At 37.3% G+C, this 16,282-nt stretch overlaps 1 protein-coding gene across 1 annotated transcript in view; it reads left to right on the plus strand.

Annotated features, from left to right (window-relative positions):
* glis3.L (GLIS family zinc finger 3 L homeolog) overlaps positions 1-16,282 on the plus strand; it is a 216,129-nt gene that overhangs the window by 150,052 nt on the left and 49,795 nt on the right. The window contains exon 7 of the mRNA XM_018258381.2: positions 5,190-5,331. Coding sequence (XP_018113870.1) covers positions 5,190-5,331 — 142 coding nt within the window. The remainder of the gene's footprint in view (positions 1-5,189; positions 5,332-16,282) is intronic.

Below are 16,282 nucleotides of genomic sequence, written 5' to 3' on the forward strand. Positions count from 1 at the left end.
GTTGAGCCATTATTTAAATGCATTAAAAATTCTCGATTGTATCTGAATTAATATTTTTATAATACAATGTGTTGCACATGTTGTCGAAATCTCACCATGCTATGCTATTTCTGTTTTTAAGCTTCATTAGTTCGAAGATACATTGACATCTCTGCAGTCAGTTCACTGCAGTCCCAGCCTAATGAAAGATTAGCTATTGAATAGTTGCTGAGATTTCCATAAATTACCCAGGGCATGCTTATAAATTACCCTCTTAATGTACTTCCTTCTGTGGAAGATTATAAATTGCAGTATTAATGTACTTCCTCTGAAGATTACAATTGACTGCAGGGAAATCCTTTTGATTACTCTATCGTATCACGCCAGATGCCAGCGCCTCTGTACTATGGATCCCATGATCAGTATAATTACCCACAATTTCAATTGGGCATGGGGTATAACAGCATGAAATAACAGAATATAATGGGCCACATCAAAAACAAAACAGAAACGAGAAGCAGCACAGGAACACGGAACTTTAATAGGAGGTTTACAGTTACATTTCAAAATATTTTTTTTTTGCTTTAACCATCCCTTCTTCTGTTTTAGTGAATGTTGTAAACCAGCCTCTCTGCTGGGACTTTAGAAAAACAATGAGCATTAATTACTTACATTTGTGTCATATAATTATGAAAGAGACGTGTATGCACTTTAATTCTGTTATTCTAACTCAATACTCAAAGGATTTATCCTTTGTTTACTATAGTGTAGACTTTTATTACGGCAACTTTGTAATTTATGGAAAAATGTAACCTATTTAGGAGCAATATTTATCAACTCAGAAAAATCTAAAGATTCCCTATTTAACTGTTTAATTGATTTCTTTATTTTAGGAATTTAGCTTGGTGCTGGTACAGTAGCGCCTTAGAAAATAAAAAAATAAGCCTCTGTGGGACAAACTTAAAGAAGCTTCCTAAGCGCTGACCCATGGCTAATACGATCAGGAAAAATACTGCTAATCTCATGTAGACTTGTACTGCTGCATTTGCCAATGAATCACTTATTTTGCTATCAATGACTCAGTGGTCTCTGGACATAGTAAAGCCTAGGGATAATTCCAAAGTGTTAAGCACGTCAATCATATATTTCAAGCTTACCTGCAATAAAATCTCTCTTTTGGAAAGCAAACGGCTTGTTACCAAACAACCAGTGACTATGAATATGTTTAATTAACATAGGAATAATTGCCTCATTCTTGGTACGCTACCAGATCACTTCAGCATTACTCATTCATTACCATATTCAGAGGGCATGCTAGAAAGATGAAAGAGAGATCTGTCACATAAGACATCTATTCAATGGCTGAGAGAGCTCACTATGCCTGGAACTGTTTTCTTTTTGTCTGGTTGCTGTAGGGAAAACACAAACATCCTATGTAAGCTACTTACAAATTGGGAAAAAAGCTACAGCAAATTAACAGAAGGCAGCTGCCTTAGTGAAGTATTAAAGTTTATGTGTAAAATGGTTTGCTATGGAAAATATTAGTTGTAATGTTTTGCTTACTTGGAAAGTAGTCTGAATTTAAAATAAATAAATAAATAAAAAGACTAAACAGAGTAAGCTATTGGATGAAAGACAACTACAAATAATTTACATGGGAATGTCATTTTACATATTGGCTGTTTATGATATGAGCTTTACACTACACAATGGCAGGGTCAGGAAATTTTCCTTTATTCTTTGTATCCATTGATGGCATGTAGGGAAAATAAACCATATGATTTTCTTTCTTTTGGGAAACCAGTCAGCAATGTACATCCTCTATATCCATGTCTCATAAGTTCACAAAACTGCTTTGCCACTGTCCAATCAGCATTGTCTGTAGCTGGTCCTTTTCAATGGATTACTGAGATAAAGCAATGTTCTGCAAATGCTTTCCATAGTTGCGTCTCATGTGAATGAATTCTGATTGTATGACACTTCCATGGCATGCTACAGATTGGTGGTACCTTATAATTTGACTGCTCACTGGCAGCTGATAATATTCTCTTCAAACTTTATTGAATCATTAATTTAATAAGCAGTGTTGTTTTCTATATATTCTTGCTCTACTGATTTTCACTTAAGGGGTAATGGTTAAGTTGTCAGACTCTTCAAGAAATCAGCATTTAACCCATGTTGCTATAGGTTATTGTAAATTTTTCTGTATAACCAGGGGCATAACTATAGAGGAAGCAGACCCTGCGGTTGCAGGGGGGCCCAGGAGTGTAGGGGGCGCAGTGAGACCCTAATTAATGAGCAATTTTAATATATATTGGTAAAATAGACCAACTTATAAATATTTTGGGGCCCTAAATTGAATTTGCTATGGGGCCCAGTAACAACTAGTTACGCCACTGTGTATAACTCCAAATGTATATGTTTCTTTAATTTCTTCATTGTTGCTCTAATATAAATAAAATGATGTCAAAGACAAAGAGAAAACCATAGGCTCTCAGGATACACGCCTTATTAAAATCAAACCGTATACATGCATAAAGCTTATAATGGTTTGCATCTGTTGGATTTTAGCAGTGAAAAATGGACTGAGCTGTGCAACCTCATTTCATCATTTAAATGTGTGACAACGCAGAGACATGCAGGGATATCCCACATACTAGAATACTTGAGCAATACTAAAAGGCATTCCATACTTTTTGAATTTGATAGGCTGATTCAATATGCATGCACACAGTAGTGGGCCTCATATACTGTTAACAAGCACAGTGCTTGACTCAGATTTCAGTGGCACAGTCCACTTTTTTCTGTGAATTAGGTGCTACCATTGACCAGGAGTAAATTACAGTAATTTTATATCATAGTGTGTGAATTATTCATCATATTAATCATTTGTGAAACTGCACACAATTGTAGTTTAACTGTAGGTTTATGTTTTCATGGGTGTAGCTGTTGGTTCAATAAACAGCATAAAACTCAAGCACCCTTATTGTCAGATACAAAATTAGTTGCCATACATTAGTCACATCAGTTCCTGCCTTAGTGGAGCTTACAGTAAAAGGTCCCTGTAAAATTCATACAATTATTGTGATTTTTTTTCTGGAGCCTGTTTTTGAAGTATGTGGGAGAAGACCTAGAATACCTCAACCTTTACCCACCAACTGTTACTCTTATTCTATTTGCTTGTCCTTTTTAGTTTATGTAAAGTCCCTTTAAAAACAAATACAGAATCAAATCAAGCCCCTAATTTGCATATGTGTGTGGGGGGGAGGGAACTAAGACATTTCTTACGTCCTTATTTGTGTGATGGAAAGTGACATGATGTTTTGGATATGGTTCGGCTAGGCAATTGGAACCTGGATTTGGTGCATCCCTATTTGTTATACATTTAAATATGGCTTCTGAGTGTAATGTTTGACCTTTGAAAACAATGTTCTGTTTGTTTTTTAACGTCTGATTTATGTCTTTAAAAATTCCTTACAAGAGAAGATATTTCCAGCTTCTTGTTCCCTTGTAAACATTAACAGATTCAACTTCTAGAATTTCAAATATTAATTACTGTTGACATTAACTTGTCACATTTTGCTTGCCATTGTCATGGTAGCAGTTCATAAAGGCAACATCATTCTTTACCCAGCAAATATAGTACATAGCATAACATGTAAATGTATATATGTAAATATAAATATAACAAGTAATTCTTTTCATTTTATTTGTTAAAAACTTTGTAAATTACATGTGACACAGGCAGTTGTAGCAGACAACTTAAAGCTTAGCAACGAATGGGTAACAGTTCACACTCCACAACCATTAAAGGTAACTCTTTAATCTCTTTTTCATCTGAGGATGTAAGAGACTTACATGGTTTAATTGTGATTGTTCTACATATTTTTGAAACCAAACACATACGAGATCCCTAATGTAGTAATCAACAGAAGCATCCTGAATGGCTTCTTAGTGGAGGGCTGTGTAAATCTGTCCAGTGATAAAATTGGCATAATTGGTCACCCAATATGTACAGTATGCTGTAAATTAGGTATTGTTTTGCTGTTTGTATGCTATAGAGGTCAATAAGTAGATAATTGTTTACTAATATTCTTATTTTCTTCTTAAAATCTGATTCGTTTTTATGGGCAATCAATGAGCATTTAGCTATAGCAGTCAGCTATAGTAAGACTAACGAAAGCAAAATTCCCATTGATTAGAAAGGGTTACTACTTTAAAGTAGAATTTTGTGAATTCTCCCCCAAAAAACACATTTTTCTTTTACTATAGTAAGATTTTTAAACGTTGCCAGGAGGTTGTGTATAAAAGAGAGCAATAACAGTACAAATAAGCAAAAAAAAGAAAACTACTTTAAACTATTAAAAGTAAAATCACATTTTTCTTTTAATATAGTAAGTTTTTTTAAATGTTGCTGGGAGGTTGTGTATAAAAAAAGCAATGAGAGACCAAATAAGCAAAAAAAAGCAAACTCAATCTACAATAAGAATCTGATGTTTGTCCCCAAAAAGAAAATATTTTTATAAAAACCACATATGTATAAACATTGACTGTATAATTAGTTTGCAGGTATTGCATTGGTCTTGTAAAATGTTTGCGTCAGTGCATATGTTACCTGCATTACTGTGACTAAGGTTTCGCATAGGTTCACTGATAGGAGATATATGTGCGTGTTTTAAGCAATCCAAATGGTTAAATATCTTTCAGAGGTATGTGTATGTTTACATACAGTTTAACATATACTCACTGATCGATAACACAAGTCTCTGACTGTATGTTGAACCCAAGCCAAATGTGATGAGCCTTGCACTTTTTGAGCTACGGGGCTACTCTATAAAGGTATGCAAATCTTTCACAACATGTTTGATTTCTGGAGTACACATGCACCTAATTTCATGATGAATACCCATTACAGCTGATAGCAGTAAAACGTAAGGCTTAGTGAGTAATCGGAAGCAGACGTCTTAAGCTGCACAAAGGCAAACCATATGGACTTCATAGACCTACTTAGAAACATCTTTACCGTGCAAAATAAATTATCGCTAATTACCAAGACTCATGCTAGCCTTTTACTGTGGGTGATTTTGTTTTCTTCATATAGTTGCAATGAATTAAAAAAAAAAACCTCTTCCCAGATATTAAGTAAGTTAATTTGATAATGAAATCATAGTGATGGGTCATTGTATCCATTTTATCCACCTATCTTTTAGTTACGATCAAGGACAGAACTTGACCAGGAAATTCTCAGCGACTGCCTCACAATTCAACCTCTGCAGCCTGCAACTTCGCCACAGGATCTTTCAGAGAGCAGTATGGGAAGGTCTCCTGGCCCTGTTCATGATGTCTACCCAGGTAAAATGTTCAAGGAAAAACTGTGTCTTGAGGCTATTGCTGGTTTTTTTCATCTGGTCCTTCAACACACAATCAAGAATTTGAACATATCTTTGTTAAACAGAGGAACTTGCAACAAGTTGTTAATTTTTATTAGTGACAGGATTTAAAAAAAAAACCCATAGTCTTGTGCTTTCCTCATGTAAAATAAGTTGTTTGCAATAAGATTTGTTTGTTTGACCCTTTTAGGGAAGACACTAAGAAGGTGTCCCATACATTATGAATATTTTTTTAGAAATCAGTGCTCACTTTTTTTTGTTTTTCTAGTTAATATATGTATCATACTTATACATCTAGGTTTTGCAGGCTAATTGGTTTGTGCTGTAGTCTAATTTCTATAACTGTAAACAGTTGGACCTCCATATGTTTTCAGCCATCACCTAGCCTGAGGGTCAATGCAAGGAGCTGCGTTGCTTCAATAATTGTACTTGTCTAGTTCAATCACGAGAAAGGACAAAGCACAACTACAGCAGTAATATGGCAACATTTCATATTCCGTATATTCCAAATAAATTAATAATAAATAAATGTTTAGTTTGTTATACTATTCTAAACAACTTTCCTGTTGGCCTTCATGATTTATTTTGTATGTTTTTTTTTTAAATTGTCTTTCCTGTTATGCCTAATTCTCTCTAGTTACTAGGTTAATTGAGTCCTAGCAACCAGAAAAAAAGGTGCAAATTTTAAAAAAACAGAAAAATAAAAAATGAAGACTTACTACAAAGTGTCCTATAATACTGCTATCTACACCATACTAAAATGTATCATTAGATGAACAACCCTTTTAAGGACCAAGGTTTTGAAATTACATTGCCTTGCACAGAATAAATTAAGTTGTTGTAATGGGGCATTTCAGGTGCCCTTTTCTGCTTCAGCATACAGGTATGGGATCTGTTATCCAGAATGATTTAGGACTGGGGGTTTTTTATGTATAATAAGGGTTTCCCCCTTAATTTGGATCTCCATGCCTTAAGTCTAGTAAAAAAATTATTTAAATATTAAATAACCCAAATAGTATTGTTTTTCCTCCAATGATGATTAATTGTGTCATAGTCGGCATCTAGTACAAAGTACTGTTCCATTTACTTATATTTAAAATTATTGATTATAATGGAGTCTATTGCAGATGGCCTCCCCATAATACAAAGCTTTCTGGATAATGGGTTTCCGGTTGATGGATCCCATGCCTGTACTTCAATTATTTACATAAACATGTTCAATACTCCACGGCACCAAAAATACTCAGATAATTTCATGTGTAATATCTGTTATGTTCATTTAAATTGTAGAGCGGTAATCCTATAATCTCAGTTTTATGATTACTAGCTACTAGCTCTATCTCTTAACTGATGAAAAATAGAGGCAATGAAAATAGGTTCCAGTGATATTAGCTCAGAGACTGAGATGGGCACTATTCTGAACTCCAGTCATTATCTTAACATTCCATGTGTAGTCTTTATTATTACCGTATTATTAGTACAGCTTTATTCAGTTGTGTTATTGTAATTTACATTTTGGAACACGTGCGTTATCTGCATCATGGGTTAATATCAGTTTCCAATTATATATTGGGAAAATATGTTTGACGGACTTTGTTCCGAAAAGCAGGTTTTACCAATTGTAACCATGTGTGTAGTAATTGGAATCATGTACTATGTGGTGGGAATGGATGAACAGTGAAGATGGGGCCCGCTTTTGCTCCATACAAAAAAAAACAAAAAACTAAACTTTGGTGCTCCTGGGCAGTTTTTTAGTTAGCCATTTTATGTGGACTGCTTGCTTTCAGCAGGGGCCATGTGCTGCATATTTGTTTTGTAATCAGAGACACAAACCTGGACAAAGGTTTCATTTATTAAGAAATTTTGCCCTGAAGGAAAACTATAAATCACCTTACAGAAGAAAAACTGTGTTTGGGAGTGATCTGGAATTCATACGTGCATTAAAGTCATAAAAGGAGGCCATGAAACTAGTAAGCTATGAACAACTCGGTAATAACAATTTACGAGTGTTTAAAGCTTTTCATCAATTAGGCATCAAATGGGAGGGATATAGGGTTTACGATTATTACAGCATAGGAAAATCTTAATTTAAATGATTTTTTGTGGTGGACATATGGAGGTATTCACCTACCATTTATTCCACATTTTAGCACATCATTTTGAAAATAAAAATAATATTGATGTGGATAAAGAAGGAATGGAACACATCCACATTCTCAAAAATATTTTTAGTGTGGCCTATCACTTACAGGACTATTATACAGTTTGTGACCCTCAAATATATAAAACAGCTTCAAAATCAGCAAGCAAAGAGATGTCTTTCAAAGGCAGTGAAAAGTGAAAAAATAAAAAATAAACAAACCAGAAGACGTAATCATAAAAACATAGTAAAAATGACAAATTTGACTTTGAGATTGACTTTGGCACAGAAACAGCTTTTCCATATTTTTTCACCAAAAGTCATTTAAATGACTTTTAGTTAAAATCTCATATTTAAAGACTGCAAACAGATTGGTACTACAGTCAATTGTAGCATTAACTAACTATGCTTAATCTGTAGAAAACTAGGACCATTCCATATCATTTTCAGATGTTGCAAAAAAAAATCAATGCTTCAGTTTTAAAAAAAAAAATATTTCTGGAATTGTTTGGCTTTTCTATGCTATGCATATATAGATTAAAACCACATAGAAAAAAGATAAAGATCCAATTGTGCACCATCCTTTGTGAAGATGGAGCATGTTTCCTCTCTCTTGCATACAAAATAACCATGTCAAATCAAAAAAATCAAAAGAATTTGATCAAACATCAAATTCTGGAATGAAATCTATAGTGAATATCTGAATAATCTAAGTGCCTACAGGTAGAGCTCAATATCAATATCACTTACACAGTGTCCTGAAAAAAAATGTGCACAACACATGTGTATAAAGATCTTCTTCATATTCAACTCTCCAATAAGTGCCTGATCACTTGATATGAAAATATATATATTTTTTTATTCCTTGAGGTTTACTTCAATAGAGTTTCAGTCTCCTGTGCAGACAGGGGCAGACTAAGTTTTCTGCCTAAACTATTTAACTGAATGCAGTCCTGAAGTTATCTATACTCATCAGGCATTCCCTTTTACTAGATACCAAGAATATCAGCAGGCACTAATAGATTCCCTTGAAAATTCAAGGTAAAATTTATTATAAGAACATATCAGGTAGATCTATGTGCTCAGATGTTGTGGGTCTCAAGAGGCTCCACATTTAGAGACCTATAGATACAAGCTGCACTGACCAAGTCACAAGATAAGATGGAAGAAAGGAGGGCATGGGATTTCTAGATTTCTGTGGAAAACATCTAAAAAATTGTTTGTTATCCTTGATGTTACATTTATCATAATAGGTCTTTGCAGATAGATAGATATTTGATGTTCAGTATTAATAAAAACTATGCTCCTTCCTCCTTTCGATTTTTTCAACAGATTTTTTTGGTGGCTGGGAATTTGTTGAGATAATTACTCCTGCTATAATAAAATAAACCAGATTTATTACTGGAAAAAAACAGCTTATCAATAAAATATTTACAGTAGTTCTAGCTGTCAAATACCATTTGCATCGATAAATCTCTGTGGTACCTAGTCAGCAAGTAGCCAAGTATTAGTCTCCACTGGGATTTATTTCTTTACACAGCCCAGCTGTAAATTAAGTCCTCTTTTTGCAGTAAGATGTGAAAAATCCAAGTATTGTTTTAAATATACAGTATATATATATTTTATAACCTAGGTTTCCAGAAGAGAATAAATTTAGTGAAGGAGAGTGGAAAATGTTTTCTTAAAATGTTATGACAACAAATACAGGAGGGGAGAAATTACAGAATAAACACCTTTACCGACAGCAGTATACACTAATCTATAAATCTGTACACTGTTTCATACTAAATATTATGGATTGTGTGTGTGTGTTGCCTTTTAAAATAATCCATTTGACAATCAACCGGTTAATAATAAATGTAAAACTGTTCATATTCTAGTCTCAAATCAGTGCTTGGGTAATTTGGACCCCATCAACCAATTTGCTGAAATTGCAAACAGGAGAGCTGCTGAATAAAAAGCTAAATAGCCCCATAAACCACAAATAAAAGAAATTGAAAACTACTGCAATTTGTTTCAGAATTTCCCTCTCTACATTATACTAAAAGTTAATTCAAAGGTGAACAACCTCTTTAAAACTCTTAGGAATACTCAATTTCAAATATATTGTCCCATAAATATATGGCTTTGGATTTTAAATGTATGGCATTGAGCAGGCAAGGCCTGGTCCCAGTGGCAGCCCAGACAAGCACATACTGTACTTCCAAAGGGTTCTTTTGACCCAAAAATGGATGGGGCTTGCCATGGAACAGGGAGTTTGAAGTGCATGAGTGACATTTGAGCATGATCTATGGATCATTTTTGTTTTTTCATTGGGGCTCCATTAGGCCCAGACTGGCAATCTGTGGGTTCTGGCAAATGCCAGAGGGACTGCTGTAAGTTGCCATAGACACTCACTATTTATTGGCTTGTGGCGGCCTGTTATGTGTGGGTCAAATATGTGCCTGAAATGCCATTGCCTATTTTTATTCTCATTCCAGACCTGGGCTCCATTCTGTTAGTTGGCAAGGCCCATTTCCAGGGGGTCCTGGTAGGCATCAGGCAAATAATCTGGGTGGGCTTTCTAAATGAAATAGCTGCTGGTAATTGGAGTTTAAAGCTGTGTCTGTTTGACAAAAATCTTTACTTTCATTAATGCAAAAACACATGCAGAATTGTGCCATTATTTTGCATGTTGCACATCTTTGGTAATTGAGCCCTTAGATATTTACTTATTTATTTAGCTTTAATATGCCTCTCGGTTTTTCCTTTCACTTCTGTACCTTTGTGTTCTTTAAAAAGCTGCACATTGCATCAGTTACAGTGACCTGCAACTTAAAAGGGTCATGAGGTTGATATCCCTATGGGAGATTTAGGCATATGAGCCACCATGGTATTCAATGGAAGCCATTTAGTGTTCTGATTCTTGAGAGATACTACATCTGTTCTGAGTTATGAAACTGATGTTGCTGTACCATGTCAAATGTCGTTTGGTTCAAAATATATATATGAATTCACGTAAAGGTTTCCAGGAGCTCATTTGCATACAAAGCACATCCTGATAATGTAGAGGCCTTTTACTTTATTGAAAAGGACAACAAAATCTTTCATTCCTTTACAAAACAAATATTGTTTTTCTATGATGTTAGCTATCAACCCTGAACAACACAACACTGTATATATATATATATATATATATATATATATATATATATATATATATATAGATAGATAGATAGATAGATATATATATATATATATATATATATATATATATATATATATATATATATATCATTTTTTATGATTGTATTTCCATTTGAATAATATTGCATAATAAACATGCAATAGATAAATATTTCAACATGCAGCAGCAGAGCACATTAAGGACTCCTGTGGCTTTTTTAAAGAACTGTATTTCTCAGTGAATGTGTCATAAAGTTCCAAATGAACCCATGCTAGCTCTTACTATCTCTCATCCATGCTACAAAGTAATAAAACTACTTTAACTACATACTATTTTACTGGAGTCAGGAAAGGAAAACATCCTTTTTTCTTACTGACAACCCTCAGGCATATAACTGTATATTTGCATTGTCAGCACTCCAGTAAAATAGGGCGGTTGCAGTTTTATCTTCTGACTTCAGTTCAGTGCAGCAGTCCATTTTAGCCCCTTTGTGAGACACTTCCTGTTCCTCAGAGGAGAGAATCAGAGTAGAGATTCATGTCCTGATGAAGCCGCTTCTTTCCCAGGGCAGATGAGTGTGAATCTGTTGTTTTTAGCTTAGAGTGTGAACTAGGGGGGTGGGGCCATGATGTAAAGGGCAGGGCTATGACACAAGGTTTTCCTTATTTGGAAAACCGGCATGAAGTTTTGACCCGGGCAGCCCTTCAAAATACTGGGCTGTCTGGGTCAAATCCGGACAGGTGGCAACCCTAGTGTGAATGCCAGTGTATGTGTGTGTCTGTGCGCGTCTATATGTGTGTAAAATGAACTGTTCATGTTAATGTGTGTAAGGGCAACTGTTTGTGAGTTATAGAGACTATAATGAACCTGTCTATAGCTGTGTAATTTCATTCATTATTCAATCTTATAGGTACAGATTGGCTGTCGGCTTTGCCTACAACCATTCTCTCCTTGCATTTGCCTCAAAGTACATTAACCACTACAGTTCCTTGCCCTGCTGCATTGTATCCCCCACCTGTCCATGGCCTCACTCTATTCACTCTCCTCTTTTACCCTTTCCCTTCTCATTCAGCTGAATTACCCCCACACTTACCTCTCTGTCTCTAATAACTCTCTGCCTCACTCTATTCACTCTCCTCTTTTACACTTTCCCATCTCATTCTGCTGAGTTTCCCCCACACTCACCTCTCTGTCTCTAATAACCCTCTGCCTCACTCTTTATATCTGTATAGATAGACATATCTATAATATTATCCTATATAATAAAGTTGAAGTGTCTCTGCGTCCAGTCCCTGTGTCCGTGGAATTGCGCTACTGCGCATGTGCCCCACGGACCTCCTACAGGATAGGACTAATGATTCTATTACTATCGGTGCCTGTCTCATCCCATTACTCAGGGATCCATTACTGCCGTCACTCGTGATTAGCAGCCCGTCCCGCCACTGACTGACTGACTGACGCCGCCGCTAAGAGCTCAGATAGGGCCGAGAGGGAGGCACCAGGCAGCGCACACTGTGTATTAGTAGCCACTTTCCAAGGGTCACAATCTGTCTCTGAGCGGAAACACAAGCGTCTCTTCCATTGCTTTACGGAAAATCCGCGCCCTATTAAACTTTTATAAGTTCAGTCTCGAGACCGTACCATCGGCTGCCACGAGGGGGGGGTCACACACACACAGTCCATCTCAGCTGTAGCACCGCCCACTGACGTCACAGGCCGGGATGCAACTTACCCCTGTCCCACGGCAAATCTGTCGGACGTACCTTCCCAGGCGTTAGGCGATACGGTAGCGAGAGGCCGGTGATAGGCCCACACTCCCCGGCCTGGGTTACTTAGTCCCTGGATGTGACGCTCCCGAGTGTCTTACTGGGAATGACCAACCCTCGCCATGAAGGGCCTGAGTCCGTCTGCGCAACCGAACCCACTGTCACCCACAGCAGCCAATCAGTATCCGGCTTCGAGCGCTAGGGAGTCACCGATAGGCGAAATTGAGAGGTTCGGCAGTGTGAGCGAAGTCACAGCAACTTCCCTGTGGCAGTTACACCCCGCCCCCCGGCGGGCACAATATCCGTTAATTGCGCTTCTCTCTATTCCTTCCGCCACCAGTTACAGTTGCCACAAGCTGTCACACCCTCAGATAGCGTGTGCGCCGCCATGTTTGTTGCCTTACAAAGGCCATTGTGCCATCGCCGCCTCCCCTCCACTGCTGCCGGCGGGATGCGGGACAAATGAGTCCACTATCCGGGACAGCGGGACAGACACCCAAAAACGGGACTGTCCCGCGGAAAACAGGACGGTTGGGGGGTATGTTTAGTGGTTGGTGGGGGCTGTTTGGGCCTCTATGTGGGCTAATTGGGCCTCTGTGTACCTGAAATGCCAGGGCCTATTTTAATTCTCAGTCTGCTCCTGCCTACAAGACCGTGTGCAAAAGTGCAAATTAATGGGCACAATGAGGCTGTTTATTTGCACTTCGCACGCGGTCGTCCTGTTTTTCAGAATTACCACAGGTTTCTGCACTCTGTTTCCGACGTTCCTAATTATACAACGCTGCTTGCATTCAGCATCAAAGGGCATATCCTATATAATAAAGTTGAAGTGTCTCTGCGTCCAGTCCCTGTGTCCGTGGGATTGCGCTACTGCGCATGTGCCCCACGGACTGTCTCTGGCAAATTTTTTTTAGACTAGAACAATTCCGTTTTTATAAATGTTTGACTACATATGTTCTAGCGTCCGTTAATTTAACGGGCTTAATGTCTAGTAATATATATTTTTGCACCTCACCCCCTCTCCTGCTCCTGTCCTGTATCCACCTCATTGTTTCTTTTTGGATGATTCTTATCTTTTAACCCTTCTGCCATGCTGGGAATAAAGCAGCTTTCCCCTAGACTGAAATAGAAGTATAAACATAGATTCTATGCGAGTGACATTTTGTTGTGCACATCCTCTTCCTGCTGTTGTTACTCTACTTTATGTACAGTGGAACCCCCATTTTACATTTTTCAGGGGACCATGAAATGAGAAAATGGTGTAAATACGGGAAATTTATTATGCATTATGCATATATCAGTGGGACCACAAAAAATGGTATAACATATGTAAAAAAACTTAAAATTAGGGGTTTGTAAAATGGAGGCTTTACTGTAGGTATCCAGCTGTAACTAGATCTCTAGAGAGAATAACATTCTACAAACTGCTGGCTAGTAATTGTTCTAAGAAATAGAAAATACCAAGTACTGTCCTGGCAAACAAGGAGTTTGTGTCACTAATCAAATGACAATGCTATACATGTGCAACAGTTACTACTTTATTTATTTATGGAAAAGCTGTTGTTAGGTTTGTGTGGAAACCAAAATATGGGTAAAGAAGTAATTTGTGTAATATGATTTTTCCCCCCCCCCCTGGAAAATCTTCTGCGGACACCCATGGAATGTATACTTACTGAGAGGCCTTTATGCTTGCAACTGACTAATGACACTGACCCATCACTTTCTCCTTGAACAGATTCCATCCGACCATATGAATTTTGGACTAGACTGACATAGGCCTTAGGGCATAAAGTATGATGTAATGCTTTGACCTGAAGTTTTTCTTTTCATGATCACAGGCTCAGTGAAAGTTTCTTCACCCTTCAGTCTCAAAAGCAATAAGAGTTTCCGATATGTTCATCGGCCATGTCTAATCAATTGCTGCAGCTGTCAATCAGTGATTTTATCCTTGGAGTAGCTTAATGGCAACCTTGGGGCCACGAAAACAGTTTTGACCCTTTAATAACACAGAGCTGCCCAGACAATGCATTTTCAATCACCAAGCCTAGTGACATATATGAGATCACAGCAGGTTTCCCAACTATGAACTGTTCACCCGCAGATAGCAACAGTTTCATCTTGTTTCTTGCATACCTAGCATTTGGAAAAGGATTCAGCGGACACTAGCACTTATTGTGTTATTCTACTGTACAGTGCTGCCTACATAAGTAGTGCTCTATAAATACTCTAGAGATAAAAATATACATACATACATAGATAACATTTCACATTTAGGAACAAATAGTCGCATCCTTCTGAGGTTTGTTCCTTATAATTCCGGGAATGCCAGGAATACATATCCAAGGGATAATATTCAGCAATTTTCAATTTTGCTCGATTTAAAGGGTTAGTTCACCTTTAAGTTAACTTTTAGTATGTTATAGAATGGCCCATTCTAAGCAACTTTTTTTTAAAATTATTTGCCTTTTTCTTCTAAATCTAATCTGTACGACTACAAATTTATTGTTATTGCTACTTTTTATTACTCATCTTTCTATTCAGGCCCTCTCCTATTCATATTCCAGTCTCTCTTTCAAATCAATGATTTGGTTGGTGTATGGCAGCAATTCTGAAAAGATCAAAGTAGAACTGTATGCTCAGGGTTGGTAAGGTCAGAGAGGAAAGGTTTCCATACTGTACAACAGGGGTCCCCAACCTTTTTTACCAGTGAGCCACATTCAAAAATAAAATGAGTTGAGGAGCAACACAGGCATGCAAAAACTTCCTGGGGTGCCAAATAAGAGCTATGATTGGCTATTTGGTAGCCCCTATGTGGACTGGCAGCCTACAGGAGGCTCTGTATGGCAGTACACCTGGTTTTAATGCACCAAAACTTGCCTCCAAGCCTGGAAGTCAAAAATAAGCTCCTGTTTTGAGGTCACTGGGAGCAACATGCAAGGGTTTGGTGAGTAACATGTTACTCGCGAGCTACTGGTTGGGGATCACTGCTGTAGAACATGAGGGTAACGTATTATAGTAACTGGAAAATACAAGTGTCTTCCCTTTACCAGTATTTGTGCCAGTACTTTCATGTTAGAAATGACATGATGAGTGTTGTTGATGTAACTGATATCCAGTTATTGTTGCACTAGTTAGAGGGATGGAAGAACTAAGCAGAATATTGATTGAATCTCTCAAGTAGGCCATATACAAGCCAATCCTGTACTGTATCCAAAAAGTCAGTCTGCTGGCCAGAAATGTTTATGGGTGCCATCCACTATTCCGTCCATTGTGGTGCAGCTCCCTTATCTGCCGATTCCCCTATACATTCACTGTCATACATTTGATCAGGAAAGACATTTTCAAACATGACAAATCATCTGTGATAAAAGAGAATTGCAGATTTTTCTGTAGCAACTGTAGCTAGGCCTGGCATACATGGGAAAAATTACAGAAACTGCCTAACCAAATCTTGGCATATATGGCCAACTTTAGTAATGATTTTGGTAATTTAAGTGCCCCCTTACCTCTCTACCGATGTTCTGACAGGCTGGACAAAAGTAATCAGTGCACTGCCCACCAAGTGCCAAGTAACTCAGACAGCTGCTCTCCTTCATGCTATGTTAATAAGGTTAGTAAGCAGTGAGATGGGGAAGGCAGAGGGGCACTTCCATTTGAAAACATGAGCAGCACTACAGTTTATATAGGCATAGTGACTCCTGTTATAATCTCCTGTTATAATTGGAAGCGTTACTAGTCCTAAATTGCTTAGTTTCTATTAGATTGCATTATTTCTGTGATGGACTTTTTTTGTACAGAAATCCGATACAATACCAAAATTAAACATATCAAGCACCGTTAG

This window comes from Xenopus laevis, chromosome 1L (assembly GCF_017654675.1).
Source record: "Xenopus laevis strain J_2021 chromosome 1L, Xenopus_laevis_v10.1, whole genome shotgun sequence".
Classification (NCBI taxonomy): Eukaryota; Metazoa; Chordata; class Amphibia; order Anura; family Pipidae; genus Xenopus; species Xenopus laevis.